General features: G+C 49.0%; 1 protein-coding gene across 2 annotated transcripts in view; it reads right to left on the reverse strand.

Moving 5' to 3' along the window:
* Nucleotides 1–27180, reverse strand: part of UBA6 (ubiquitin like modifier activating enzyme 6) — a 658681-nt gene that overhangs the window by 563905 nt on the left and 67596 nt on the right. For both annotated transcript variants that reach the window (XM_085636514.1, XM_085636515.1), the window contains one exon: nt 11702–11730. In XM_085636514.1, the coding sequence (XP_085492640.1) occupies nt 11702–11730 (29 nt within the window). The remainder of the gene's footprint in view (nt 1–11701; nt 11731–27180) is intronic.

Consider the following 27180-nt stretch of genomic DNA (forward strand, 5'->3'; position numbering starts at 1 on the left):
CACCTGTGGAACTGGGTCAAGAAAAGAGCCGGCAACAGGTTATTGGAGTACCACCACTGCAGAGAGCAAGGAGTACGGCCCCAGATGAACACTTGATCCTCCCAATGACCCTCGCCTTGTGACCACTGTGCTGGAAGGCACACCTGCAAAGGACACAAGTGTAACTGGACATGAGGGACTACAGCAATGCAAGAGGGAATCATGCCCAAGAGGCGTGTGACTGTCCAAACAGTTACCTGTCGATTAGGCTGAAAAAGAGGCAGCACGCTTAAAAGGCTTGAACCCTTGCTAGACTGAGGAAGGCTTTCCCTACCAGGTAGTTGAGGGTCGGCCCTAAGAATGGCTGGATTTGGAGTGGCTGAAGGTCAGATTTTCTGGCATTGATAGTGTACCCTATAGTGTGAAGGAGGTTTATGGTGGTTTAGGTATGCACCAACACTCCTTGGGGGTTGCGCTGGTGGGCAGTTCACTTGATCAGCCAGTTGCCATGGCACCTGAGGTGTGCGGCTACTACAACAAGTCATTTGGTACTTAAAGCCTTAGGGTGGTGGCGACCACAAAAGGCAGCACCTTGAATCTGTAATGCTGACCACTTACCAGGAAGCGGGAAACTGCCAGTGAGCAAGATGAAACAGAATGTGAAGTAAGGTGTCCTTCAGGTTGAGGGTGGTCACAAAGTCGCCTTGTTGCAACAGTTGGATGACATCCTGGAGTGTCAGCATGTAGAAGTGTTCGGCCAGGTTGCAATTGTCAAGGGGCCCTAGGTCGAGTATAATCCTGAGGGACCCGTCCTTCTTGGGAATGAGGAAGATGAGGAAATATACCTGCGTGCCTTGCTGGTGTAATAAGACAGGTTCTATGGCTCCATTTGGGAGAAGTCCACCAACCTCGTCACAAAAGAGGCACTTTTGTTGAGAGAGTGTCTAGGGACTGGGATGTTTGGAGGACTGACAGTGAGTTACAGACAGCAACCATGGTGTATGATGTTGAGGACCCACTGTTCTGATGTCACTCCCTCCCAATGTGGAAGAAACCCCTGGAGGAGTCACCCGTTAGGTGTAGTGTAATCGGAGGACGAGGGTAAGGGAGTCACTGCATACAGGGGCTGCACCCTTGCCCTTGGAGTTGTTACACAGGTAACCTCTTCAAAAGTAGCTCTGGGGAGCACCTCTTCAGTCCACAGGTTGACCAAATGCTGGAGAAAATCAAGAAGTACATGGACACTGCAAAGTCCATGTGGGCTTTGCAGACACCATCTGCAGGCAGGTGGTGTCTGCAAAGTCCACATGGCCTTTGCAGTGTCCGTGTACTTAGTGATTTTCTCCAGCATTTGGTCAACCTGTGAACCGAAGAGATGCTCCTCTTTGAATGTCAGACTGACCGAATGCTGCTGAACTTCTGCCATGAAACCAGATATAAACAGCCATCTGGGCTTGCAGATCAGGACACTGGAATTGATCCCAGGAGCTGCGGTGTCTGCAGCCTCGAGGGCACAACAGATGGTAGTATTAGAAATAAATTTGTCCTCTGCCACGACGACCTGACCGTGTTTGCGGTATTAGTCAGAAAGGTGCTAGAGAAGCTCCTTCCTTTCATCCCAGTGAGCCCAGTCATGGCGAGAGAGCAAGCCAACCAAACTGGCCAATGGAAGGGGGACTGGGCAGCGACATTCTTGCTGGCCGTGTTGATCTTCTTGCTCTCTGTGTCTGTTGGAGGGGCATCTCCCCGGCCCCGGGCATTTACACGAATATGGGAGGTGTGAACCACTAAGAAGTTTGGTGGTAAATGGCCACTGATGTACGGAGGGTCCGAAGTGGATGCCATGTACTTTTTGTCCACATCCTAGGTGTGATAACCTGGTCTGACTGGCTCCTTGAACATATAAGGAGTGGGCGTGAGCATGCCTCTAAGCATAGGGAGGTACTGCATGGAGCGCTAGGTGGAGGAGAGCGTTTCCATGAGGAAGTCAGCATCCCCTGGGACCTTGTGCATCTATACCTTATGGTAGGTGGGTGTCCTGTGGAGCACCTTGTGGTATGAGGTGGCGTCATCAGGTGGAGCGGGATGGGCAGGGTCGAGGTCCGGTTCAGTATCCCCCCCATGTCCCCCTCAAGTGGCTCAATGTGAAAGTCATCCCAAGGGTGATCCTGTGGATGGGGCTCAAAGGGATGGACATAAGGGGCCTGAGGAAAGTCTGGACCGTGTCCCCCAAAATCAGAGTGTGGTAACCCCTGTGGTGACAGAGGCAGAGGGTATAAAGATGGCAAAGTTGACAGAGGAAGAGGTAGCAAATATGGTAAAGGAGAAGCAGGAAACCCAGGAAAAGGATGAGACAAAGGAGGTGGACTGGTTGCCTTGTGATGTTTCTTTTAAGTCTTCAGTGCTGGAGGATGCGGGACGTTGATGGCTTCCTTGTAGGTAAGCTTGCGCTTTAGAGGAGCAGAGTCTTTGGGTTTGGTAGATGCTGAGCGTGGGTTTGACCCATCTGTGGGTGAATGTGAATCCACTTCTGTTGAGAATCTGGTTCCTTCAGCAGCCGCTAGGGGAAGGGCTGCTCCTGGTCTTCGGAGTCAATGGACGATGAAGTCCGGTGCGCTAGGAGTTTTGGCTTCGAGGATAATTTGACTGCTCTTGGTGCCGGGGGTCTCTGGTCTGAACCAATTGTGGGCAACGGTGCCAAATGCTGCGGGTCCAGCGAGTTTTATGAAGACAACACAAGCCCCTTCGCCTCTGACAAGGTTTTCAATACTGGTGCCGAATGGCACACCAATTTCAAGATTTGCTTCAGTGCTAGTGACTGACTCTATCTGGTACAAACCATGTACTTCGGGCACTGACTGACTAGAAGCCTGGTGTCTTGCTTTAGGGTTTAATGCTGACTCCCTTGAGGGTGGTGATCGGTTTCTTATCGATGCCGGAGCAGCAGAGTAGGGAGGATGGTTATAATCTTGACAGCCGTCTTCGACCCTTATCCCAAGGAGGTGACAGTTCTCACAAGAATAGAACTGAGCCTCTGCGACCCCTGTTCCCAGCTGGGGTCTCCTTCAATGCCTTGTTCCTCAAAGAGACCTGGAGTGTGGTTGCTTTGTCTGTGGGCCATGGATGCGGACGTGAGGCATCTATCTTGATGATACCATACGGTTTTCTTACTGTGAACGGCAAGGCAAGCTTTGCAGGAAGTGTCATCGCGATTTGGAGACGGACACAGGTTACACAACCTGTTTAGGTCCTTCCATGGAAACTTTGTACGCCAAGGAGGCCAGACAGTTGCAATCATTTGAGGGGTGGGGGCTAAGCCCGATGCTTGGGTGCGCCTCACCCACCCATTTCTGCAGGAAATCTTTGATGTCTGTTGGGTTTCCTTACCTCCGGAGGCATTTTGGAGGGAACAAACCCCAATCCGCAATCTGCCCTTGGGGAGATGGAAGGCTTGGGGGAGGGAGCACTAGCCTATTCAGAGGGGGAATCTCCTCCCTTCCAAATTCACTATCTGGTGGTCTATTGGTCTTTCTGCCCCCTGGTGGGAGTCAGATTGGAGACAAACACCTCCTGGCCCCACCAATTTTGGCACAAAAAAACAATCCCTGGTGTCTCGTGGGCTTAGGTCCCCCCCACCCCCTTCCTGCCCAGGGCAGATTCGGGTGACAACCTCCAATCTTCCCAGGAGGGGAGAAAGACTTTTGGGCCTGGGGGGAGGAAGGGGATTATTAGCCTTTTGCCATGAGGGGGCACTCCCCCCATCAAATAAACTTCCTGGTGGTCTAATGTGCTTTTAAAAGACTGCTGGGACTTATTTTTTTTTGGGGGGGGGGGGGGGGGGGAGAGTCGTGGCTAAGCCCGATGCCTAGGACAGCCACCCCTACCCATTTGTTAACATAACAAATAAGTTCCTGGTGTTTAGGGGGCTTTCTGGGCAGAAAGACTTTCCCCCCTAAAAAAATAGTCCCTGCTGTCTAGTGTGTGGATCCCTCTTGGGAGCCACCCCCCGCAACGATCCCCAAACAGGGATACACTGGAGAAAGGTACGGTTGGAAAGGGGGGATTATTCCCTTTCCAAAGATACCTCTCCCGTCTCAATCGGTGCTCAGGAAGGTAAGATTTGGCCGCGAGCACCAATGCAGTTAAAGTGAAATGAAGCAATCGGCTCATTTCACTTGAATTTTCTCTGAAATTACGTCAGCGCGTCATGCACGCCAATCTCATGTCAAAGAAAAAAACAAGCTCTTCCCTAGCTCCCCAGGCTAAAATGAATGAAAGGAAATCCAGTACCAAAGGGATTTCCTGCTGCAAGTGTGAGGACGCGCTTGAGCACTGGTGCTAAGGACGTCTTAAGCACTTCCATAGCACCTAAGTGGTTAATAAAAGGCCTAGCACAATGAGGGCTGGAAATGAAGAACAATTTAGAAAACAATTAAATTCACTGGTGATGTAATATGTGAGGTCATAAGCTGTGCCTTGCAGGACTGAATGTTATATTTAGCTCAGGTAATTATCACTGCTGAATTTCTTTGGCTTCGTATGAGTGAAATCTGAGCCTAACTACATGTCTCTGTAACATTTGGTTTTTTTGAGGGAATTTCTACGTTTTTTAAAAATTCTATTTCCTAACTATAACGTCCCTGTAACCTTTGTTTTTTTCTGTGAATTTCTAAGGTTTTTTAAATGTTATTTCCTAACTGTAACTGTGAGTGAGTGCATGATTGTCTTAGTGTGTGTGTGAGTGAGTGCGTAAGAGAGTGTCTCATAGGTATGTGAGTGGGTGCACGAGTGCCTGGGTGGGTTTTTCTCATTTTCTACATTTTGTTCTGCTCACTTATGACCTTATTTTGCCTCTTTCTGCTTGTTGCTGACCTTTATTTTTACTCTTTCTGTTAAGCCTGGGTGGAGCATGCAGAGTTTCACTCCGCGGAATTCCGTTCAGGTACTGAAAAACTCAGCCAAATTGCACGGAACTCCTTGAGCAGGAGGAGTATTGCTCTGCCACCCCCAATAAAGTCCCCTTGGATGCTGAGAGCAGTTAGGCCAAGAACCTCTTGTTACCAACAGCAAGTCTCCCACAGCGGGAATGCTGAGACCTCATCGGAGGACCCACCCTCTTCTCAAACACGTCTCCTGTCGCACTACTGGTTGGGGGATGAAGTCCCCTTGACCACTGAGGTCCCTTGGGTGCAAGAACCTCTATTGCCACCAGTAAGTCCCCCACAGCGAGATTGCTAAGACTTTGTCAGAGGTCCAACTCCTTTATCAACCACTCTGCAAATGCACCTCCTGGCGCACTACTGGTTGGCTCTCGAGGGTCCATGGAGGGCAAGAACCCCTATTGTTGCCACTAGTAAATCCCCCACAGCGGGGCTGTTGAGACCTCGTGGGAGGCCTCGACCCCCTTCTCAACCACTCTACAAACGCGCCTGCAGGTGCACTATAGGTTGGGGGATGAAGTCCCCTTGGCTGCTGAGGGTCCTTGGGGGCCAAGAACCCCCATTGAAGCCACCAGGAAGACACCCTCAGCGGAAATGCTTGAGACCTCCTTGGAGGCCCGACTCTTTCTCAACCACTGTGCAAACTCCCCTCCTTGCGCACTACTGATTGGGAGAGGAGGTCCTCTTGGCTGGTGAGGGTTCTTGTGGCCCAATAACCCCTATTGATGCCACCAGTAAGTTACCCACACCGGGATTGCTGGGACCTCCGCAAAGGCCCCGCCCCCTTTTCCAACCACTCAGCAATCGTGCCTCCTGGCGCAGGCTGCTTAGGGTCCAAGAACCTCTACTGTTGCCATCAGTAAGTCCATGTAGGAAAGTATGATCTGCTTTCATGGTCACCCCTACTTGTTGCCGGTGTCATTATGTTTGACTGAATAGCCTGACTGGGATCCTGCTAATCATGACCTCCGTCTCTGTGCTTTTTCCCTAAATTGGACATGGTGAGTACTTAGGTACACTCCAGATTGGCTACAGGTGTACCCTTGTAAGTCCCTAGTATATGGTACTAAGGTACTCAGGGCATAGGTACACCAGGTGTCTCCCATGGGTTGAAGAATGTATTATGCCACCAATGAGAGACCACTCAAATTGTGACTACAGGCTTGCCATTGCAGATATGTTTAATTCCATCTGAGGTCACTGCACTTAAAAACCTATAAGTCGCCCGTAAGGCAGACCTTTCAATCCAGAAGGCAGGGTGATCGGTTCTAAGTGTAAGGGTGACCCTGCATGCACAGGACACCCCTACAACCTTCGGAGTCCATTCTCCCGGGTTCTAAATGCATTAGCCATTTCGACATGCGTCATTACACAATGGCTATCTCTAAACTGGCTGTAACAAAGGCTGTCATGTTTGGAACCAGTGCTCCCAGTACCAGTCTTCTAGACACAGACAGCAAACTATGGCTGCTGGCGACCAGAGACACAATTCTGCCCTCCTGCTGCTGAGCCAAGCTCGAGCAGGGGAAGGCAGGACAATAGGTTTCCTGTCACAGGGAGGTGTGACCACCTCCCAGACAGAGCGGTACAAAAGGGGGTGGTGATGGACGGAGCATCAGAACCAATCAAACACTCACACCCAGTCAACAGATCTGGGCCTAATCCATCACCGTTCTTTAGCCCACTCTGCCACCCCAGTTCAGACATAGCCATATGCAAATCAGTCTGACCCTGTGCCTCATGGGAACAGTCCAGCCCGAACTGCCAAGCCATGCCTTCCCTGGACCGGAAACAAGCTTCCTAGGACCGGTTTCTGGCATCTCAGCCGTCTTCAGCCAGGCTTGCTTGAATCCAGTGGCAAAGTGAGCAAGGGACTCACGTCTGAGCATACCCTGCCAACTTATGGCGAACAAAGCGGTACAAAAGGGGGTGGTGATGGACGGAGCATCCGAACCAATCAAACACTCACACCCAGTCAACAGATCTGGGCCTAATCCATCACCGTTCTTTAGCCCACTCTGCCACCCCAGTTCAGACATAGCCATATGCAAATCAGTCTGACCCTGTGCCTCATGGGAATAGTCCAGCCCGAACTGCCAAGCCATGCCTTCCCTGGACCGGAAACAAGCTTCCTAGGACCGGTTTCTGGCATTTCAGCCGTCTTCAGACAGGCTTGCTTGAATCCAGTGGCAAAGTGAGCAAGGGACTCACGTCTGAGCATACCCTGCCAACTCATGGCGAACAAAGCGGTACAAAAGGGGGTGGTGATGGATGGAGCATCAGAACCAATCAAACACTCACACCCAGTCAACAGATCTGGGTTTGGTCCATCACTCTAAGCCTCTAAGGCCCCCTCTGAGCCCCAGGGACCGCCACCCCCTGGGGCTCGACTTAATTTACATTGCGGGGGGGGGGGGCACTCTGCTGCCCCGCAGCCCCAGGGACCGCCATCCCCGGGGCTTTTTCTTTTAAACAAAAAATACCCTGTGAGGGGGGGCTCAAGCCCCCCCACACGCCCCGGGACCGCCACCTTCCCGGGGCTCTTAATATGTAAATTGGGGGGTCCGTGACGCACCCCCCAGCCCTGGGAACCACCACCCCCCGGGGCTTTGGAAATTGGTGGGAGGGGCCACGCGCCCCCCCCCGGAGCCAATGATGGCCCTGGGGACCGCCACACCCCAGGGCCGGCTCCTGCAGTGTCCCAGGGTGCCCACCCCCGGGACACTATTGTTTGCTATGGCAGGGCGGGAGCCATAGCAAACTTGGTTTGAATTTTGAAAGAGAGAGCAGGAAACCTGCTCTCTCTTTCAAAATTCAAACCAAATTGCTTTTCCACACGGGGAGCTGCATGTTAGCAGCTCCCCGTGTGGAAAAGCAATGCCGGCTCCCGCAGGAGGCGGGGAGCCGACGGGATCGTGGGGGAATTGGGGCTATTAGTGGCCCGGGAGGGGGGCCACGCGGCCCCCTCCCCAAAATTAAAAATTTGTATTTTTATTTTTTATAAATAAATAAATTAGAAAGGCCGGCCCTGGGGGATGGGGTCCCCGGGGCCTTAAGTGGCCAGGGGAGGGGAGCCATGCCCCGGGGGATGGGGTCCCCGGGGCTGATTAAGGCCTCTGGAGGGGAGCCACGCGGCCGCTTTCCCAATTTTTTTATTTTAAAAAAAACAAATTAGAGGGCAGGCCCTGGGCGATCGGGTCCCCGGGGCCAAACAATGAGAAAAAGAAGGGAGGCTACAGAGCCCCCCTTCTTAAAAAAATTAAATAAAAATACCGGAATCGCGCCGGAGGCCACGCCCCTCCTTTCAGCACTCTGCAAACGCGTACCCTGGCGCGTTTGCGGATGGGGAACAAATTCCCCTTGAATATTGGGGGTCCCTGGGGGCCAACTAGCCCACCAGGAACCTCCAGTATGCGCCAGGGGGCTGCGTTGCAGAGAGGTGTTCGGAGGCCATGACCCTTTTTACACCTCTCTGCAATGCAGCTCTGTGGCGCTTAATGGAGGTAGCTGGTGGGCTACTTGCATCCCAGGGACCCTCAGGATTCAAGGGGGGGTAATCCCCCAACTTAAAACGTGCCACAAGCGCGTTTGCACAGTGGTGAAGGGAGGGGGCGGGGCCTGAGGTGATATGTGTGCAATCACGCCCTGTGGGGCGTTTTAAGTTCAGGAATTAATTCCTCTTCAATCCGGAGGGTTCCTGGGGGCCAACTAGCCCACCAGGTACCTCCAGTAAGCGCCACAGAGCTGCTGTCTGGTGCATACTGGAGGTACCTGGTGGGCTAGTTGGCCCCCGGGGACCCTCAGGATTGAGGAGGAATTAATTCCCCAACTTAAACCCCGCCACAGGGTGTGCTTGCAGACATGTCACTTCAGGCCACGCGTCCTTCCTTCGCAACTGTACAAACGCGCCCCGTGGACCGTTTTAAGTTGGGGGATTAACTCTCTTTTAATACTGAGGGACCCTGAGGGCCAACTTGCCCAACAGGTATCTCCAGTATGCGCCAGGGAGCTGCATTGCAGACTGGTGTTCAGAGGCCACACCCCTTTTCACACCTCTCTGGAAAGGAGCTCTGTGACACTTACTGGAGGTACCTAGTGGGCTAGTTTGACCCTAGGGACCCTTAGGATTCAAGGGGACTTAATCTCTCAACTCAGAACGGCCACAGGGCGCGTTTAAACAGCGGTGAAGGGAGGGGATGGAGCCTGAGGTGACGTGTGCAAACACACCCTATGGCGCGTTTAAAGTTTGGGAAATAATTCCCCTTCAATCCTGAGGGCCCATGGGGGCCAACAACTCCACCAGGTGCGTCCAGTAAGTGCCACTGTGCTGCTTTGCAGAGAGGTGGTCCAAGCCATGCCCATTTTCTCTGCAACGCAGCTCTGTGGTGCTAACTAGAGATACCTGATGGGTTAGTTGTACCCAAGGGACACTCAGGTTTCAAGGGGACTTTATCCCCCAAATTAAAACGGGCACAGGGCGTGTTTGCACACGTCAGCTCAGCCCCCCCATCCTTCACCAGTGTGCAAACGCACCTTTTGGCGCATTTTAACAGGTAGTTTTAATCCCCCTGCCCTATTATATACTAGGGGCTTACTGAGGAGGTTATGCTAATAACAGGGGTACCCCAACGCATAGTGTTCCCTAGTGTATGTAGGTGTTTTAACTGTATTCTAAGTGTCTTTTAGCATAGCACTGGCTCTAGGACTGGTTAGTAAGAGTCAGTTACCACCAGTACCCATCTGAAAAAGTTGAGGGTACAGGATGATTTTGCAACAAAGACTCTTTCTGCTCCTCTGTTTGTTCTTTCTGCACGTCTTCCTTCTTCCTGCACTTTTCTTCGTCTTTGAGGACTTCTGTTGCTTCTTTCTGCATTTCTTTTTCTCCGTTGTGTGTTTTTTCTTCTTTCTTCACATGTCCTACCTCTGTAGGCATAGTTAGAAACTAGCATTTAAATAAGCTTTGAAATTCACTTAAAAAACCATAGGTTTCAGTTAAGTTAAAGTCAGGAATTAGCATTTAAAAAACCTTAGAAATTCACAGAAAAAAACATAGGTTTCAGGGGTGTTATCGTTAGCTGGACATTTCACTCGTACAAAACCATTGAAATTCTATCGTTATAGTTAGTTCAGCTAACTATAACTCGCGTGCCCGCAATGCACTGATGATGACATCACATATTACATCACTTAGGACATGGTCAGTGACATCACTCATGACATCACTGATGACATCTCAATTTTTTTTACTGGCTGTCACCAGTAGGTAGTTGTAGTTAGGACCTAGTTTCTATTAAAATTGTGATTTTCAGTTGCCACATCTAATAGATGAACATCATGCAGTTGTCCAGACTGCTACCCTACAAATAAAATACCTGAGATAGTGTCATACCTTTGGAAGGCTTACAATTATATTTTTGCTTTGGTGGCATGAGCAAGAAACCTCTGAGTATCCTTAACTCCTTGGATGTCATAACAATTGGTAATGCAACAACCTCCCCACCCCTCAACAGTGTTGTCAGACTCAAAAATCAGGTGTTCAGCGAGTCCAAGGAGCTATGTACCTTCAAGGTAAACCTTAAGAGCTTTCTGGACACCTCTTCCGTCTGAAAAATCTCTTCAGTCTTAGAAGCATGGTTTCTAAGCACCAAGACCAGTAGGACAAAATGTTGACTTAAAGGTTTTGTTCTTCAGAAGATACATTCTGTCCTTCCAACCTTGTCCTTTGGAGATTACATGAGGCACTCCAGAACAATTAACCTGGTATTCTTCAATCTTTCTGGTAAATGTGATTGGTAGCACATGCACTGTCTTCCAAGCCAGCAAAGCTATGTAATACAAGACCATCAGCTCAAATGATTTATGAATGAGCAAGGCCAACTACAGATGCACATCTCTTTGCTGGGTAGGGTCTACATTAGTGTGTGGAAGGAGGTTCCCCTCAAAATGTTGCCTACATACCTTCATACTCCCAGAAACACTGACTGACAAGGTATGGTGACAGAAGTCAGCTGTTTCCCCTGTTGATCCAGCAGGTCCAGAGTTTGGGGAAGCATCAAAAAGAGGACCTCAAACTCATGCCCCCTAGTCATGTAAACTTTAGGCCTTGAGCAATGTTTTCTGTGGCAAAAAGATCTATTCTAGGGAATCCTAGGCTCCACTGACAGGCCTTAGGAAATCCTTGAAATATTTCCCCAATCATTCGAAACATGTTGAAGCCTGATGAGGAAATCTGCACACAATCAAAGGATTCTGCTTTTTTGACTGGATACCAATTCTACAACAAAGATTATGCAGAAAAGCTGAAGTCCACCTGCGCAAAGTAGGGATGGGTTACAGGAGTATGGTCACAGAGACAAGTGGTACAGGAACAGAATACAACTTCTGTACTAGAAGCGCAGAGCTTTAGTTACAAGAAAAGCAAGTGTGGGGCAGAAATTACCCCAATAAGCAGATCATGCAGTACATAACAAAGAAGCAGGTATGTTCCACAAAAAACAAAATTATATTTCCGGTACTTGCACAAAAAATAAAATATTGTAATAAACACTGAAGCCAACACTGGACTAAGTAGGTAATAATTTGTACAGTAATTTAAATATTATGGCATCAATCACCCATGATGGTCCTTTCTATTCAGGTGTAATTCTGGTGATCAAGTAACACTGGCAAACAAATAATTATCTGTAATTTAATAATCGTATAGGGGCACAATTTAGATTAAGAACAGCATCAATAAATACAAACCAATAACAATTTCAGGAAAATAAACAAACTAGACTCACCTTTATTCCAGCAAGTACAATATTCTTAGCTAAAGGGAACAAACATATTTACTTTAGAACCACAAAGTGACAGAAGGTACAAACAGTGACGCCAGACTAGAGGCATAGTATGGTTAATGTTAGAATATTTTCTGACAATTCTTAATTTAGGTTTTCAAATTTATATTCTTATGATTCGTGCATTTTATACGACAAGAGAAAAAACAGCAACAACTCTTTAAGATAAAACTGATTATGCAGCCTGAGAGGACAGTTGTGCAAGGGCTTAAAGGGAGAACACATCAAGAACGTCAGGACTAGGTTAAGGTCCACTGAGGCATGAAGAGCGGTGAAGAAGGAAAACATGTTGCAAACCTTTCAAGAACCTTTGGTACAACAGGCAATTTGAAGCGGGATGGCTGGTAAGGCAGCCACAGAATGGCTGAAATAGCAAGAAGGTAGCCCTTTAAGGTGTCCAGAGCAAAGCCCTGCTGGGCAAGGGGAAGGATAAAAAGAAGGACCTGAGAAAGGGGAGCAGAAATAGGATCAACCTGCTTCTCAGCACACCATGCCACAAACTTGCCCCAACGGCAGGTGTATACCGTTTTGGTGGAGGGATGCCTGGCTGCCAAAATAACATTGCAGACTTCGGGCGGAAGATCGAAAGCTTGCAACTATCGTTGCTTAATCTCCACGCATGAAGGCAGAGTTGACAGGGTCGGTGGAGAACCCTCCACTGCTGCTGCAACAAAAGATTCTCCTGAAGGGGCCGCCTGATCGGAGTGCCAATGGCCATGCTCAACAGCTCAGGATACCGAAACCCTCCAAGCCTAGTCTGGAGCCACAAGGATGACTTGGAACGGGTCGTTTCTAACCTGCTCGAGAACTCTGGGTAGGAGTGGTATGGGCAGAAAGGCGTACAGGAGGCCTGAGATCCACTGAAGACGAAAAGCGTCTCCAAGCGGGAGCTGCCTAGGAAAATCCAAAGAGCAGGAGTACGGACATTGCGCATTCTCGGCAATGAGAACAGATCTAACCAAGGCTCTCCCCACTGCTGAAGTAGACCTTGCCCCACCTCCTGGTAGAGATGCCATTTGTGATCCGATAGGCATCTTGGACTGAGTTCATCCACCCTGGCCTTCAGAGAGCCCGCCAGGAGTTCAACCACCAGGGATATGTACTGAGGTTCCAGTCATGTCCAGAGATGCAGGGCCTTTTGACAAAGGGTGCACCACCCTACCCGACCCTGGTTTTTGCAGTACCACATGGTGGTGGCGTTGAACACCTGTGTTAGCCTTCCCTTGATATAATGTAGAAAGGAGTTCAATGCCAGCTATAACACTTGGAGCCCGATAAGGTTGATGTGGAGTCCGGATTCAGCTGGAGGCTAGAGGCCTCTGATCTCCACCTCTACCAACTAGCCGCGCAATCCCAGGAGTGACGCATCTGTCACCACTGTGAGATCTGGTTGGGGAATGGCAAGGGGTCTGCTGCTGACCCAATCGCGGGTCGTTCACCACCATGCAGATCTTTTGCAGTTCCCTCTGAGATCTGGACCATGTCAGAGAAATGTCCCTGATGCCGCGCCCACTGAAACTCCAGGTCCCATTGCAGAGCCTGCATTTGCCAGTGGGCATGTGTCACAAGCAGCATGCACGAGGTGATGAGTCTGAGCAGCCTCAGAGTCATTCTCACCGAAATGCAGGATAGAGGCTGAAACATAGGTATCCTAGCATGAATATCCTAGGCTCGCCGTTCGGGAGGATAGCAATTGCAGCATGTCTAAAGGGAGCATCTAAGAGGGAGTCAGATGTGACTTCCACACATTGATAGTGAAGCCCAGCGAATGCAGGAGGTCTGCCATAGTCTGGAGGTGGGAGACGACAGCCTGGGGCGAGCAAGCCGTCAACAGCCAGTCCGCTAGAAGATGAAGACTTGCACCCCTGATCTCGGTAGATCAGCTGCAACCACCAACATCACCATGGTGAACACCGAAAGGATGCTGGTAAGGCAAAAAGGGAGCACTACAAACTGAAAGTGCTCATGGACCACCTAGAACAGCAAGTAACGGCTATGAGCAGGCAGAACGAGAATATGGAAATATGCATCCTGCAAGTCCAACGCTACCATCCAGTCTCCCAGGTCCAGGGCAGACAGGACTTGAGCGAATGTGAGCATTTTGAACTTCTTCTTGAGGAAGAAATTGAGAGGGTGCATGTTTAAGATAGGACGAAGGGCTCTGTCCTTCTTGGGAACCAGAAAGTAGTGGGAATAGCAACCAAGACCCACTTCTGGCATTTGCACCTTCTCTATGGCTCCCTTGGCCAAGAAAGCCATCACTTCCTGGCGGAACAAGGTAAGATGGTCCTATGTCAGCCTGTGGCAAGCAGGTGGCATGGGTGGAGGGGGGTAGCCCCTTTGGACAATTTGAAGAACCCATCGATATGATGTTACAGACCTCCAGTAGTGCAGATGATGTTTTTTTTCCTGGCATACTCGCAGATAGAAGGAACCTCAAATCCGGAGGCTCCGTAATCGGCTAAACACTATTTTTGAAATCGGCGAACGGAATTACATTCAGCCTTTTCATCTACACCGTATTGTATCTAACTCTGAAAATATAAAAAGTGACATCTGGTCATTTACAGATATAACTGAGCTATTCTGCTTGTCCAGACGACGCCCATTTTCATTCTTCTATTGCCTAATAGGCATACAGTATATCATTATCAAAACTACAAGAGGACATAGTTTCTACCTATCCATGATGTATTATCAGCGTCCTCTTGCCAATGTCGTTTGAGATTACTTTTAAAATATTGTAAAGCCTCTATTGACTGTTCAACTTTTTAGGTCTCTTATCTATATCAAGAATTCATGAACTGGGGGGGCGTGGCCAACAGAATCGCCGAGTAGGACGTGCTTTCGCCGAGCTCCGGCTGAAAGCTTTATCCGCCATAGAATCCAGTGCCCTGCAGACCCGGAGAACACTATCCCTGTCAGAGGATATGCCAAGCTGTGGTCCGTGGCCGAGATCGGGAGGAAAGATCGCATTTTGGGGCCCAGGGAGATGGAAATCCGAGAGCTCCAGGCGAGCTGACAACCCTCAAGATGGCGCCTCGCTGAACCTGAGGCCTGGAGAAACTGCGCCGGAACCTGCGTGTCACCCAGGAGAGCCGCTGCCGTCTGGGGGCAGACCCGTGGTCCGTCGCTCTGCTGGAGTGCTGACTGGGATGACCGGGACGGCCCGCTGCTCCGGAGGGTACGGCCGGAGCTTGCAGAGCGCGGTGTGCCCGCGGGAGGAGCCCCTCCCCCACCGCGGACGAGGCCTGACGCAACGCCCGGACCCAGAGACAGGAGGAAGGGCAAGGTACTGTGGGCGCCTGCGGCCGCTCTCAGAGACCGCGGGCATTGAATGCGCGTCCGCTTCAGGACAGAGCGGCGCAGCCCGGAGTGAAGGGGCAGTGCAGAAGCTGCGGGAGAGCGAGTGGACCCCCAGCTGGGAGCGCAGATTTGAGGCAGTGATTCATCCGAGGGGGTTGGACCCGCGCAGACCAGTTGACCGGTGGAGTTCAGCAGAGGTTGGCCTCCCTGCTCCCCCCCCCTCCGAGGTGCTTGAACTACCCCTGAGCTTGTTACAGGAGCTGCAGGAGGGCTCCGGGAGGGAGGTGAGGCGCGGGAAGGTGGGGGTGAATGCCTGGATTCTGGATGCGTTGGCGAGAGCGTCCCCCCCCCTCCTCCCCCCCCGGAGATAGACACGACACGGGGGATGGACACGACGGATGGAGCACCGCCCTCCCCAAGCCATTAGCCCCAAACTAGAGGTGACTCCGAAACAGAGCAAGAGCCACTAGCAAGTGGACTAACCCGCGGGTATTGCGGACGACCTCTCCGCCGAGGGAGAGGGGGACCCTCACAACAGAGAGGGACATTTCTGTACGGAACGCCTGGAGGGGATCGGAGAGACTGAGGCAGGCCCGTCCGGACTGGGAGAGGAATGGGGAGATTCCGGAGGATCAGGCCCGTGGACTGGTAAGGTGGGGCTTACGGGCTGACTGACGAGTCGGACTAACAGTTCCCCCCCCCCCCCCCCCCTTCCGGATCCGCGTCTTGGCCTGTGTGCTTGACCCTGGCTGGTCCCACCGCAGTACTGGGACATTGCCTCCTGGAGGAGGCGCTCGCGGGTGGCTGCAGCGGGTGAGCGCCACAGGCCCTACAGGCAGCAGGCGATCTGGCCTGAAGCATATGCGGGGGAGGGGGCTCCCTACCATCTGCGTTTGCCCGAGCACACCATGGGTAAAGACAAGGATCCGAAGCCGCCGCGTCAAGGCAAAATGGACCAGTACGCGAAGGTTATCGCCCCTCACCAGGAACGCCCAAGTGCCCGATACCGATACGGAAACCCTTCTACAGGCATTTCAGGCATCCAGGACGGCGCTAGAGGGTCAGATCGGCGCGGTGGGCTCGGAGGTGGCGCTCTTGCGCCAGGACCTCAGGAGTCTGGCTGGACGGGTCACGGAGATGGAGACGCGGCTGAGCGAGACGGAAGACTCAGTACTCAATTTACGCAAGGAATTACAGGAAGTCTGGTCCTCTCATAAAGACCTGCTGTGGAGAGTGGATGATGCGGAAAACAGGGCCCGACGGAACAATCTGCGTTTCGTGGGCTTTAGAGAAGGAATTGAAGGGACGAATATGCCAAACTTTCTCTATGATTGGCTGCGGAACAATTTCCCGGCGGACAGGTTCTCCTCCTTGGAAAGAGAAAGAGCCCACTGGGCACTGCTGGCCCGACCGCCGTTGGGGGCGCAACCTAGGCCCGTGATAACACACTTTCTAAACTTCCTGGATAGGGACATGATACTTCGAGAGGCCCGGTAGATAGGGGAAATACGGCCCAAGAATACCCGCATCATGATCTTCCCGGACTACAGCAGAGAGGTGCAACGGCAGAGGCGCACTTTCGACTCCGTTAAAGCTAAACTGAGAGAACGCAAGATATAATACATGCTGCTGTTCCCTGCGAAACTGAAGGTCCTGTTTTCGGGCAAATTCCACTTCTTTCAGACACCAGAGGAGGTTTGGCAGTGGCTGGAGGAACATCCCCCCCTGAGGTGTCCAGAAACACGAAACGGTGGTGAGGCGCCCCCCGGTGCAGCGGGCGGCCGACCCCTAGACACGCAGCGCATGCTTCGGCCTCGATACCGGCAAAAGGGCCGCACCCTTGAAGCCACTCCATAGGCATCGAAGGGTGAGGGCAGACGAAGAAGGCGCACAGATGGATCTCTCGATTCCCGACGTATGGCGAGTGTCCACGCTCCCCGTCCCGATGGGCGGCTTCAGATGGGCAATGATACTGAGAGAGACGCCGGAACTGAAAGTGGCCACTCATCCCCCGAGAGGGACGAGGTGGTGGATCCCTCAATGCACCCATTGGTGGCTGAAATATTGGCGTTGGAGCAGGCAACATTGACTGAGGCATCGCAGAATGAATCCCCAGACTCCAACTCTTAATCTGGGGACTGCAGGGATGACCGTGGTTGGGACTAATTATGCTGGAGCAGCCAAACTGGACACGCACACCCCCCGTTCTTTCCTCATATTCCTCATCTTTTCTGTGGACTTTGATTTCTATCCCTATTCTCCTTCCTTCTCTTCTTCTCTCTACATTTGTCTGTGCTTTAACTATTCTTCGGATTTTGTTTTGATGGTTTTGGGATAGCCGCAGGAGTTGGGGTCTGTGGCGTAAGTTGGTACGGGAGGGCGATAGACCTCCACCTGCCCTAAGGTCCACTCCCTGACATATTGCCGGGGAGGAGTGATGGGGGCGAAGGGGTGGGGGGCGAAGGGGTGGGGGGGCGAAGGGGTGGGGGGCGGGGGGAGAGGGGGAGGGGGGATGTGCTAGTTTTTTGGTTCCAGGGGTTGGGATTATATTGGGATCTCCGTGTTGGTGGATCTGGTAACAGGTGGGAAATTGAAATCTTATAGATCCCTGGCAATGGAATATGGTCTACGTCCTACCCAGTTCCTTAAATACGCGCAACTACCAGAATATGCCCCGCTGGAGGGACGGCTGTTACAAGAGCGGGTGCCCAGTAAACTAGTGTCGTTGACGTACAAGACCCTGAATACTAACACGCCGGACAGATTGGGGAAATTGAGAGCAACTTGGGAGCGGGATCTGGGTGAGATGGACACAATAGACTGGGAAACTGCCTTGATGCATCACAGAGAAGTCGCGATTAAATCCCGACTCCAACTTATACAATATAAGATATTGCACAGGGCGTATTATGATAGGGTCAGACTGCATCACATGGGCAGAGCTGCGGACTCCTACTGCCTCAGATGTCGACATCCGCAGGGGGCCTTCTACCACATTATCTGGGATTGCCCTATTATCCGACTTATTGGACATACATACTGGGGGAATTGAGTGAGGTGCTAGAGGTGCCGCTCCCCATGGACCCAAAACTTGTTTTGCTTGGAACACCTACAGATATAGATCTGACCCGACCGCATCTGATCTTTACAATGTTGGCTTTGGTGGTAGCGGAAAGAGATGTTGCACGAGCATGGGGTGCTCCAATCCCCCCATAGGTTGGGGAATGGAGGAGGGTGATGGATATGTGTATGGCGGCTGAGAGGGTTACATACAAAGCTAGAGGATGCCCCCGAAAATTCCGTAGAGTATGGGGCAAATGGAGATGGTATCATGGTCTCGACGGAGGACTGGGGCCGGACTGATGCACTAAGAGCCCTAAAGGTCGCAACGGGATGGCAGGAGGTGGAGGACCGAGGGATAGGGTCGACCATTGAGGAGGATTATTGGGGGATCGTAGAGTATGGAAGAACTATGACCTGTCAGAAATGGTTAGAACTCATGGACTTGAGGCTTAAGAGGTCGCTCCTGCGGAGGGAGGGTGGTGAGTGGGGGGGGATACCGGGGTAACGGGGTACCTATCTGTGACTTGTCAGCTATGCATATATTGGTTGAAAATGCAAATAAAAATATTTATTAAAAAAAAGAAAACATGGGATCATCATCTTAAAAAACATTGTTTAAAGCCGCAATGGTTCGATTAAAGCTCATGGTCTAATTTTAAAATAAAAATATTCCCCTTTGAAAATGCAAAAAAAAAAAAAAAAGAATTCATCAACTGTCTTTACTGTGGCCCTCTTCCTGACGAAGGCACTCCTGTTGTGCCGAAACGCGCGTAGAATTCCACCAGTCATTTGAATTTGTGCCATTCAATATTTCCAATTGACATTGTTTTACATATATTGTGTTAATCTATCAGTGATAAACAATTTGTTACCACTCCAACGTTGTTTTTAACTTGTCTTCAGTATGTCTGTGAGTCTGTTTGATGGATATTAAAGCGAATGAATGATTATGAAAAATGTTCTAATTGTTTAAATAACTTAATAAATGCTGATTTTGTGCTTTTGATAAATAATTTGTTGTCTTTGGTTCTGATCATTATCGTTAATGTATTAGCATTAATCATAGTCCATTTATTGGTTGCCTTAAATCTGTACATTAAGCAGGTAATGGAGTATCCTGCACACTATGGTAAGAGGGCAAACTGAAGGGATTTGGAGGCTGCTGCAGCCAGGGGGGGGGGGGATGGACTAGCTTGACCTCTGGCTGCCCGACCCACAAGGTCTCTGGACACTGCATCCTCAGCCAAGCAGAGGCTGGGAAGCTCGCATGTCATTGTATCTCGGAGTGTATAGATGCAGCTGGAAAACCCCCTTCCATTGCCACGAAAGGAGAGAAGGGCAGACAGGAGCTGGCGAGGGGCCATGGAAAAGCCCAAGGACTTGGCTGCAGCTCTGTTGTCCTTGAAACGCTCCTGAGGCCATCCGAAGAGACGAGAGTCATCTAAGGGAATGTCCATGAGCAATGCTTGGACATGCCCTGAAAAGCCAGTTCTCTGCCAAGCGTGGTGCCATTCTGCCTAGTGAGTCGGTGATAACCAGTCCACATCTGAATGCAAATGTAGCTGCCTCTCTCCCATCAGCAACAGCTTGGAAAAGCATGGCCCGGGCCTCTCCTGGAACCATGGACAGCACCCGTGCAACCGAACCCAACTGAGCATGGGAGTAACAGCCCAACAGGCACACAGTGTTCACAGACCACAGTGCCAGGCTGGTGGAAGAAAACATTTTCTTGTCTAAGGTGTCCAGCCTTTTAGATTCCCAATCCAGTGGGGTGGTATGGAATGCACCAGGATTTACATGGGAAGAAGAGGCTTGGACCACCAAGCTGTCTAAGGTAGGGTGTTGGGTGAGGAAGTTGGGATCCCCTCGGTGGGGCGGTGGTGGTGGGCAATTGTCCTGTTCACAGGAGCCCCTGTGCTTGACTCGAACCAAGTCCCATGCAGGATATCTGTAATGGTTTCATTAAATGAGAGAAGCGGTTCTGAAGGGGTCACTCGGGCTGAAGCACATCCGTTAAGACATCTGTCTTGAGTGCCACTGAGGGCAGGCTAAGGTCCATGACCCCGGACACTTTCGCACCACCATAGCAAATGGCACTCCCTGCTCCCACATCTGCAAAGTCCTCACACCAGTCGATGTTGGGATACATCAGCTGGTATTCTTCAGGGTCCAGCGACCCGTCCCAATCCTCCCCAAGTCCTATCCCATAGGAATAGGGCTCAGGGTCTGGCATTCTGCGCTGGAGCGGTGTCAGGTTGGGGATCCAAACAGAGGGTGCTGGCGGTGCCAGGGAAGGTCGAGATTGTATGAACGGCACCGGTCGGGATCCATCCGTGGATCCAAGGGGCCCAACTGGTGCCGGGGCAGACCCAACTGCAGGGAACCGGTAGGGGTCCCTTCTAAACCCACGGGGCCCGGAGGCACGCTGGCAGGGACGGGTCGCTTAAATATGAGGCTCATGACCTCTTAAAATTACCGAAATGAGCTGGGGTTGCTTCGGATCCTGGAACCTCGAGGAGGCACGGAGCCAACTTACGCTCAACCGAGGAACCCGGCCTCAAATGCCAACGCTCCTTTGCCTCGTCTGAAGACCAAGATGGACGGGGCGATGTAAAAGACTTCTTGCTCTTCGTTTGCTTGTGAGACTTATCTGAATGGCCTGATGACTTAACGTGCGAAGAGGATCTTGTGCTCCGCGACCGATCCAGGGACTTTCCTCTTGACTGGGATTGAGACCTTTCAAGGATGTGGAATTCCTATAGCCCGATGTTCAGGACATATTGTTTTGGTTCAAGTGCAACAAGTTTTCATGTGTATTTTGTCCATGGGACAAGTAGGCTCAGCCCCCTGCAGCACAAACCCTTTGTCTGCCAGTTTGCAGTACCACATTCCATGTCTGCATTCAAGGTAATGCTGTTCAAACTTGTATTTACGGTTGATTAATTGAAAGCCTTTATTGTTAGGGTGAGTGTTCTAAGTAAATGTTGTAAGCTCCGACTGCACTACTGACAGTGGTTCCAGCATAGAAAATGTGTACACACATTTTCAAAGTTTAGCAATATGAGGCTATGTATAATGCTTCCAGAATGCTCTCTGATTTGATGGAAATATTTGCAAAAGCTTGAAAGCAAGATTAATGATTCTTTGCTTTCAAAATAAAATGTTCATAAAAAAATGAAAGTAGGAAAAATAACATTTTGCTAAACCATTGTAACATTTCAGGTACCATTTCTTTGCAGCATCATTTAGTAACATGTGTTGATGCATGCTAGTATTTCCCAAAAATATTCATAATGGAAAATCAGTGTAACCAGTTTCAATAAGATTATGGGAAACAGAAATAAACTGAAATTGGTGGTCAGCTTTTTAGTTTGTCAATGAGTGACTTATTGTAAAACCTTATTGGTGTGGGAGCTGCCAGGTCCTCACCATTATAACAAACATTGGCAAAATCAAAAATAGTTTTTTGGGGCTCAAAAAGCCCAAACTGCCACAGTAGTTACTGGCACTGAACAAAACTACTTTGTGTGTCGATATTCTCCTTGTGAAAGAGCAGAATGCTGTTACTCACAGTGATGCCAGCCGACAGAGAGAGAGACTGAATTTTAATAAACACAAAAGGTCACGGTCAACACCAGACCAAATATAGGGGCCCAATTATTAAAGAAAGTCTCAAAAAGTGCACTCATGGTATATGTCCTTGCATTGAGTGCCGCTGTATGGCTTACGTGAATTCCCAAGAATTTACAAAAGTAGGACAAGAAATAGTACTACTAGAAAATACTTGTAAACTGCATTTAAGCATGAACAAATCTGCATGTGTAGATTTCCTCAGGTGAAAATCTGAGTGTTTGCAAGTTCACTTTCCCTCCAAACACTTGTTCCCCCAACTCTGCAATGTGTACATCTGCCATTGTCGGGAGTAAATTGCAAACATTTCTCAGTATGGGTTGGTGAAAACCATTAAAACATGCAAGTTAGTAAGTTTGCACAAACTCAAAAGGGTATTCTAACCCTGGAACTATTGCTTACCAGTACCTTCAGCCCCAGTACGTAGCTCTGCGGAAACGTGGCAATATAAGGGGATTGCAAGTATTCAAACACTACTGTGATATGAGCCCTGGCATAATCAGAGAGGCTATATCAGAATTCTTATGTAATGAGATTGCTGCCATAATTTGTCGCTGTACTACAAGGCACCAAAAGGGCAAGTGGATTTGTTACAGGACAAGTAGATTTATGAAGCAACCTGCCCCATGGACTGGTAGATGTTATATTAAATTCCATACCCCTGGACCTTTGCAGTGTCGCATGTCGAGTGGCACGGAGCTTGAGGGACTGCTCCCCTATAGGCATTGTGGTGCATGGCACAACAATGCAGCAGGTCGTAGCGTCGTGGTCGCGCTCCAGGCACCAGCGGCAAACTAGGTGCTGGTCTGTCACCGACATCTCTCGATGGCAGGCACAATAGGGTTTGAAGCGGCCTTCCTAGTCGACATCCCTGCCACAAAAGGAGAAGATCTCTCAGAAAAGACTCAACAAAAGTAAAAAAAGTTCTGTCAAAAATTGACTGGGGGTAGCTCTCTCTGGATCTGCACTGACTGGTGTGGAAAGAAAAGAACGTGAGCTGAGGTGGTACCTATACAGGCGCCACACACGGCACTTCCGGCACGGACGATGCCACGCAGAGCCAAATGACACCACCTACTGGAATGCAGGGGTACTGCTCATGAAGTTTCTGGATCCAGTCTGATGCCTTGGGCTAATTCTAAGGTACGGAATCTGCGACTATAAGTCTCTATCAGATTAACCAGTTTTGTTTACTTACTTTTTTAGGCAGCCCAGGCTGCCCACCCATTCCTGCCCTGACCTGAGAGATAGTGAGGGTTAAACAAAAAATAACGATTAGATTCTGGTTAGAGTCAGCAAACATTAAACATTTTAAAGTGTATAAGTCCAGCCCATTTGCACCAGCTTTTGCTTTTATGCAGATTATGCTACACTTACTGTGCTGTAGAGATTGCCATTGTGCTTTATCTACGTGAATGCATAGTTCTTTTTAGGGCTACTGCCAGATAGGTGCGATCACAGCCTAGTACCACCAGACTCTGAAAACTAGTCCCACGCAGCAGAGGCAGTGCAGTAAACAAAAGCATCCATCAGAACCATATGCCTGAATGGTGCTGACAGACAAACCATACCACACATTATGGGCAGAAGGCTTGGACAGACCACTAGTCTTTCTGCTTCTCTGGTTCAGTCCAGCTGAAGACTACTTTTGTTGGGATAGGGCCCCAGAATAGGCCACATAGCACTCTCCATGTGGAACCGCTGCATGGCCTGAGCAATCAGAACATCGTTTTAACTGACTTAAAATTGTTGTTCTTGGCACAGGAGGGACTGGAGTGCATTAAACAAAAATGCACTCTCCATATGTACAGGCCCAAAGGATGAGATACCAGTCCACTGCAGAATATGCCACTATTCTTTCTGCTTCACTAGAGCTGGGCAGCAACAGAGGAAATATGTATAGCTGGGTTGTGCCTAGAGGTAGGCTGGCCAAGGAAGAGGGTTGTCAATGATCCCACCATAGTTGCTGAGGTTGCTATTGATTTGAAAATGTATAATAAATTCAGAGTTGCATTGAGCAGGGGGCCACCAATTAGGTTTGGCCCGGAGACCCCAAGATCCATAGGATGTCTTTTACAGTACTATCAGAGTTCCACTGTACAAGATGTGAAAAGGGCTGGATAATCAGACTCCGACGGTTTAACATTATCCATAGAAGAATGAGATACTGCTTGACAAAATCATTATCAGTATGTAACACCTTGTGCATCTTCTCTGGTCTCAGGGCAAGAGACCTGTCCACAGAAAAATAATATTTCTTAGATGGCTTTGGTGAAGCATTGCGAAGGAGAACAACCACTGGGGAGATCAAATGAGAAGTATCGTCTAGGCTCTTTTTAATCATAGAAGTTGGAATTATTCACCTTGTCAATGCAATAGAACATGGGAAGCACAAATATTATCAAGAAGAGAGACCCTTAAGGGTGGGGGGGCTCACCTATGAAGAGAGAACATGAAGACATTATATAGATCCAAGTGATATTGAATGTTTTCTCTGGCTCGGGCATTTCTTGTAGTATTCTTATGATTGATGTGTCTAAAATCATGTATGCATAAAGATTATTTGAAAGTCTTAGTTTAACACAGAATGGTTCACTGTTTTGTGGTTACATTGTACACTACACATGTAATCCACATCACAATCTAAATAATCAATATTTCTTGAGTACAAGAAGAAATGGGAATTCGTACTGTTTTGCCGACCCCCGAAGAGGAATCAGCTGCAAAATTAAGAAATGTTTACTTAAAAAGTGAAGTGCAAAAACAAAAGAATACATAACAGCAATCACAGGAAACTGCCAGGACTGCGATGTCTATCTACAACCTTTAAACACTATGTCCAACATAGTAAGAGTTTTCAAGATACAATCTAAACCCATACAAATTTACTTTCCCTTGTTGAAGGCTTATCTTTGATGAGATTTCACAGGCGGACATTACTTGTACTACTACTGGTGCTAAATCTTCCAAATAAACCACTAATCCTATTCCAGGATCATTTGTGACCAACATAAAACTCCACATTGCTCCCCAGTGGACAAATGTAGTAGGCTTATATTTAATGAGATTTCACAGGCTGACATTATTTGTACTACTACTGGTGCTAAATCTTCCAAATACACCACAAATCCTATTCTAGGATCATTTGTGACCAACATAAAACTCCACATTGCTCCCCAGTGGACAAATATAGTAGCCTCCTCAATAACCCAGGGCAATGTGCCCAAGAGCCTCAAAACATGCCAAGTTCATCCCCTTTTAAACCAACGCCTAGTTTATCCCAGCCAGCTCTGTACCTTTTGCTGTGTTATGGACCTTCCATTCTTCATACAGTTCAGAGAGCTATGTGGCTACTTATGGGAAGCAGTTCATCACTGAAAACATTTAGGCTTCAGGCACGTTTCAATACAGAAACTGCTTTGCGCCATAAGTGGAAAATATCCTGTTATTCGTTAACTCTGGCAACTCTTGTCTGTTGATTTTCCTGGATTTGTTTACTGCCTTTGAGACAGTCAATAAAGAAGTATTGCCTAACAATCTAAACCACTACAAAGGTATTGAAGCAAAGGTGCTATGTTGTTTCTCATTCTATCTGACCAACGGTGCTGGTGCTGCTGGAAAGAACATACTCAACATGAGACAGAAATCTATGGGATCGTACCTCGATTTTTTTAACCTATTTTTCTCCCAGTAAGGAGGACAAGCAAGGAGGTCCACTGAGGTGCCCTATCTTTTTAACTTTAATGTCAGTCATCATAACTGTGGACTGGTGGCACTTGGGCATCAGTTCAGTCTAAGTGAGAGTGGCTACTGCTCCCACAGGCCAAGTGATATGGTAACTGGAGGTGGAGGCAATAAATCTGAAATCCACGGGTGCAGGAATTTTCCCATGAGCTAACCATGGTTACAGGTGTGTCCAGTCTCCATAACTGCGATGCATTACCTTTGTGTGTAGTTCATGTGATAAAACACTGTGTGTAGGCGTTGTCTGTGTTGTTTACTTGTACTGAGTAAATGGTGTGGTCCATCTGGAACCATATGGTGTGTGTTGCAAAAAATGGAGGCCCTTGTTTATGTGGGTTGACGTGTCAGCCTGCAGATATTCTTTCCCAGAACTCCCTACCCAGAACGTGCGAGGAAGGCTGTCAGACCATTCCTTATGTTAGAGTAGGCTTCGATGTGCCCTGGTGGGCAATACCCAAATCCCTCCTCCTGGGTCACAGCTAGTCATTGAGGCAACAGTGGCCTGTGCAGGGCTCTTTCTGACCTGAAAAGAACAGAAACACCTTGCAAGCAGATCCGACCTGCGTCTTTGCACTTCAGAAGCTTGTGAAAGCCTGGAAACATGGGAAATATTGACCTTAGTTGGCCCTGACTAATGGGACTGGAAATGACCTGAACAGAATAGTGACTTTACTGGGTGGGAGCCTTGTTATTTGAGTGGAAAGGTTCTGGGACTCAGGAGTATTTTAGGGTCCTGAAAACCTCTTAGGATTAATCCTATACAAAAACATATGTAACCCTTCTACAAGTCTCTTGTGAAGAAAAAAGAGGTGATGAGCCCGGAATGTTGGAACTTGGACCGTGAGAACAACCATTAAAGAAAACCTACTGCCTAGCACGGAGGAGCTATAAAAACATTTGGAGTCATATCTCTGCCTAGAGTACTCAAAGGAGAAATATAAAATTGAAGTGCAGTAAAACTGGTTACCCTGGAACACCACTTAGGGAATAACAGTAAGCATACAACATACTAGCCCAGACAATGACCGAATTAGATGTTGGGCGCCATCTAATTAATGCAGGGTTGTGTTCTGGTGGCTTCTACTTCTTAAGCAAGTAGTTGGTGGTAGCCTTTCCAGTAACCAATCTTCATAAGATTTCCCTTGCTTTTTCATTAATACTTGGGACATCTCCAATCTTGGTGGAGACCAGTGTTTGGAAAATGACATAAGAATTGGATTGGATAACATCAAATGAAAGGTTCAGAATAATGCCCTCTGCACAAGAATAGCCTCAGATGGTAGAAAAAATCCTCCTCCTCACCACAAAGTACAATATATCCCACATTGTGATTTTGTGGGAGGGGCTGTAGGATGTGACCTCCATCATCACTCTGATGTAGTATTGTGGAATGTCTACAGTTGGAAAACCCATACCGGTGTACTGATGCAAAGTGCATAGTAGTGCTCCTTTAACTCCATATTGATGGCGTTCTACTAGTAACAAACAATACCCTGTCGTCATCCACCTGCTGCTTTCAAGTAAGTAGGTTAGATGTGTCTCGTTCATATGGTATAAAAAGGACAGAGGTTGTTGAAATCCACACTGAAGCATTCCTTAAAGTCAAAGTTCTTGACCTTATGTGCTAGCTTGATGGTAAACCCTCCAAAAGCATATCACTAAACATCAAGTGCCATCAA

The sequence above is a fragment of the Triturus cristatus genome, chromosome 2_1 (genome assembly GCF_964204655.1).
Source record: "Triturus cristatus chromosome 2_1, aTriCri1.1, whole genome shotgun sequence".
NCBI lineage: Eukaryota > Metazoa > Chordata > Amphibia > Caudata > Salamandridae > Triturus > Triturus cristatus.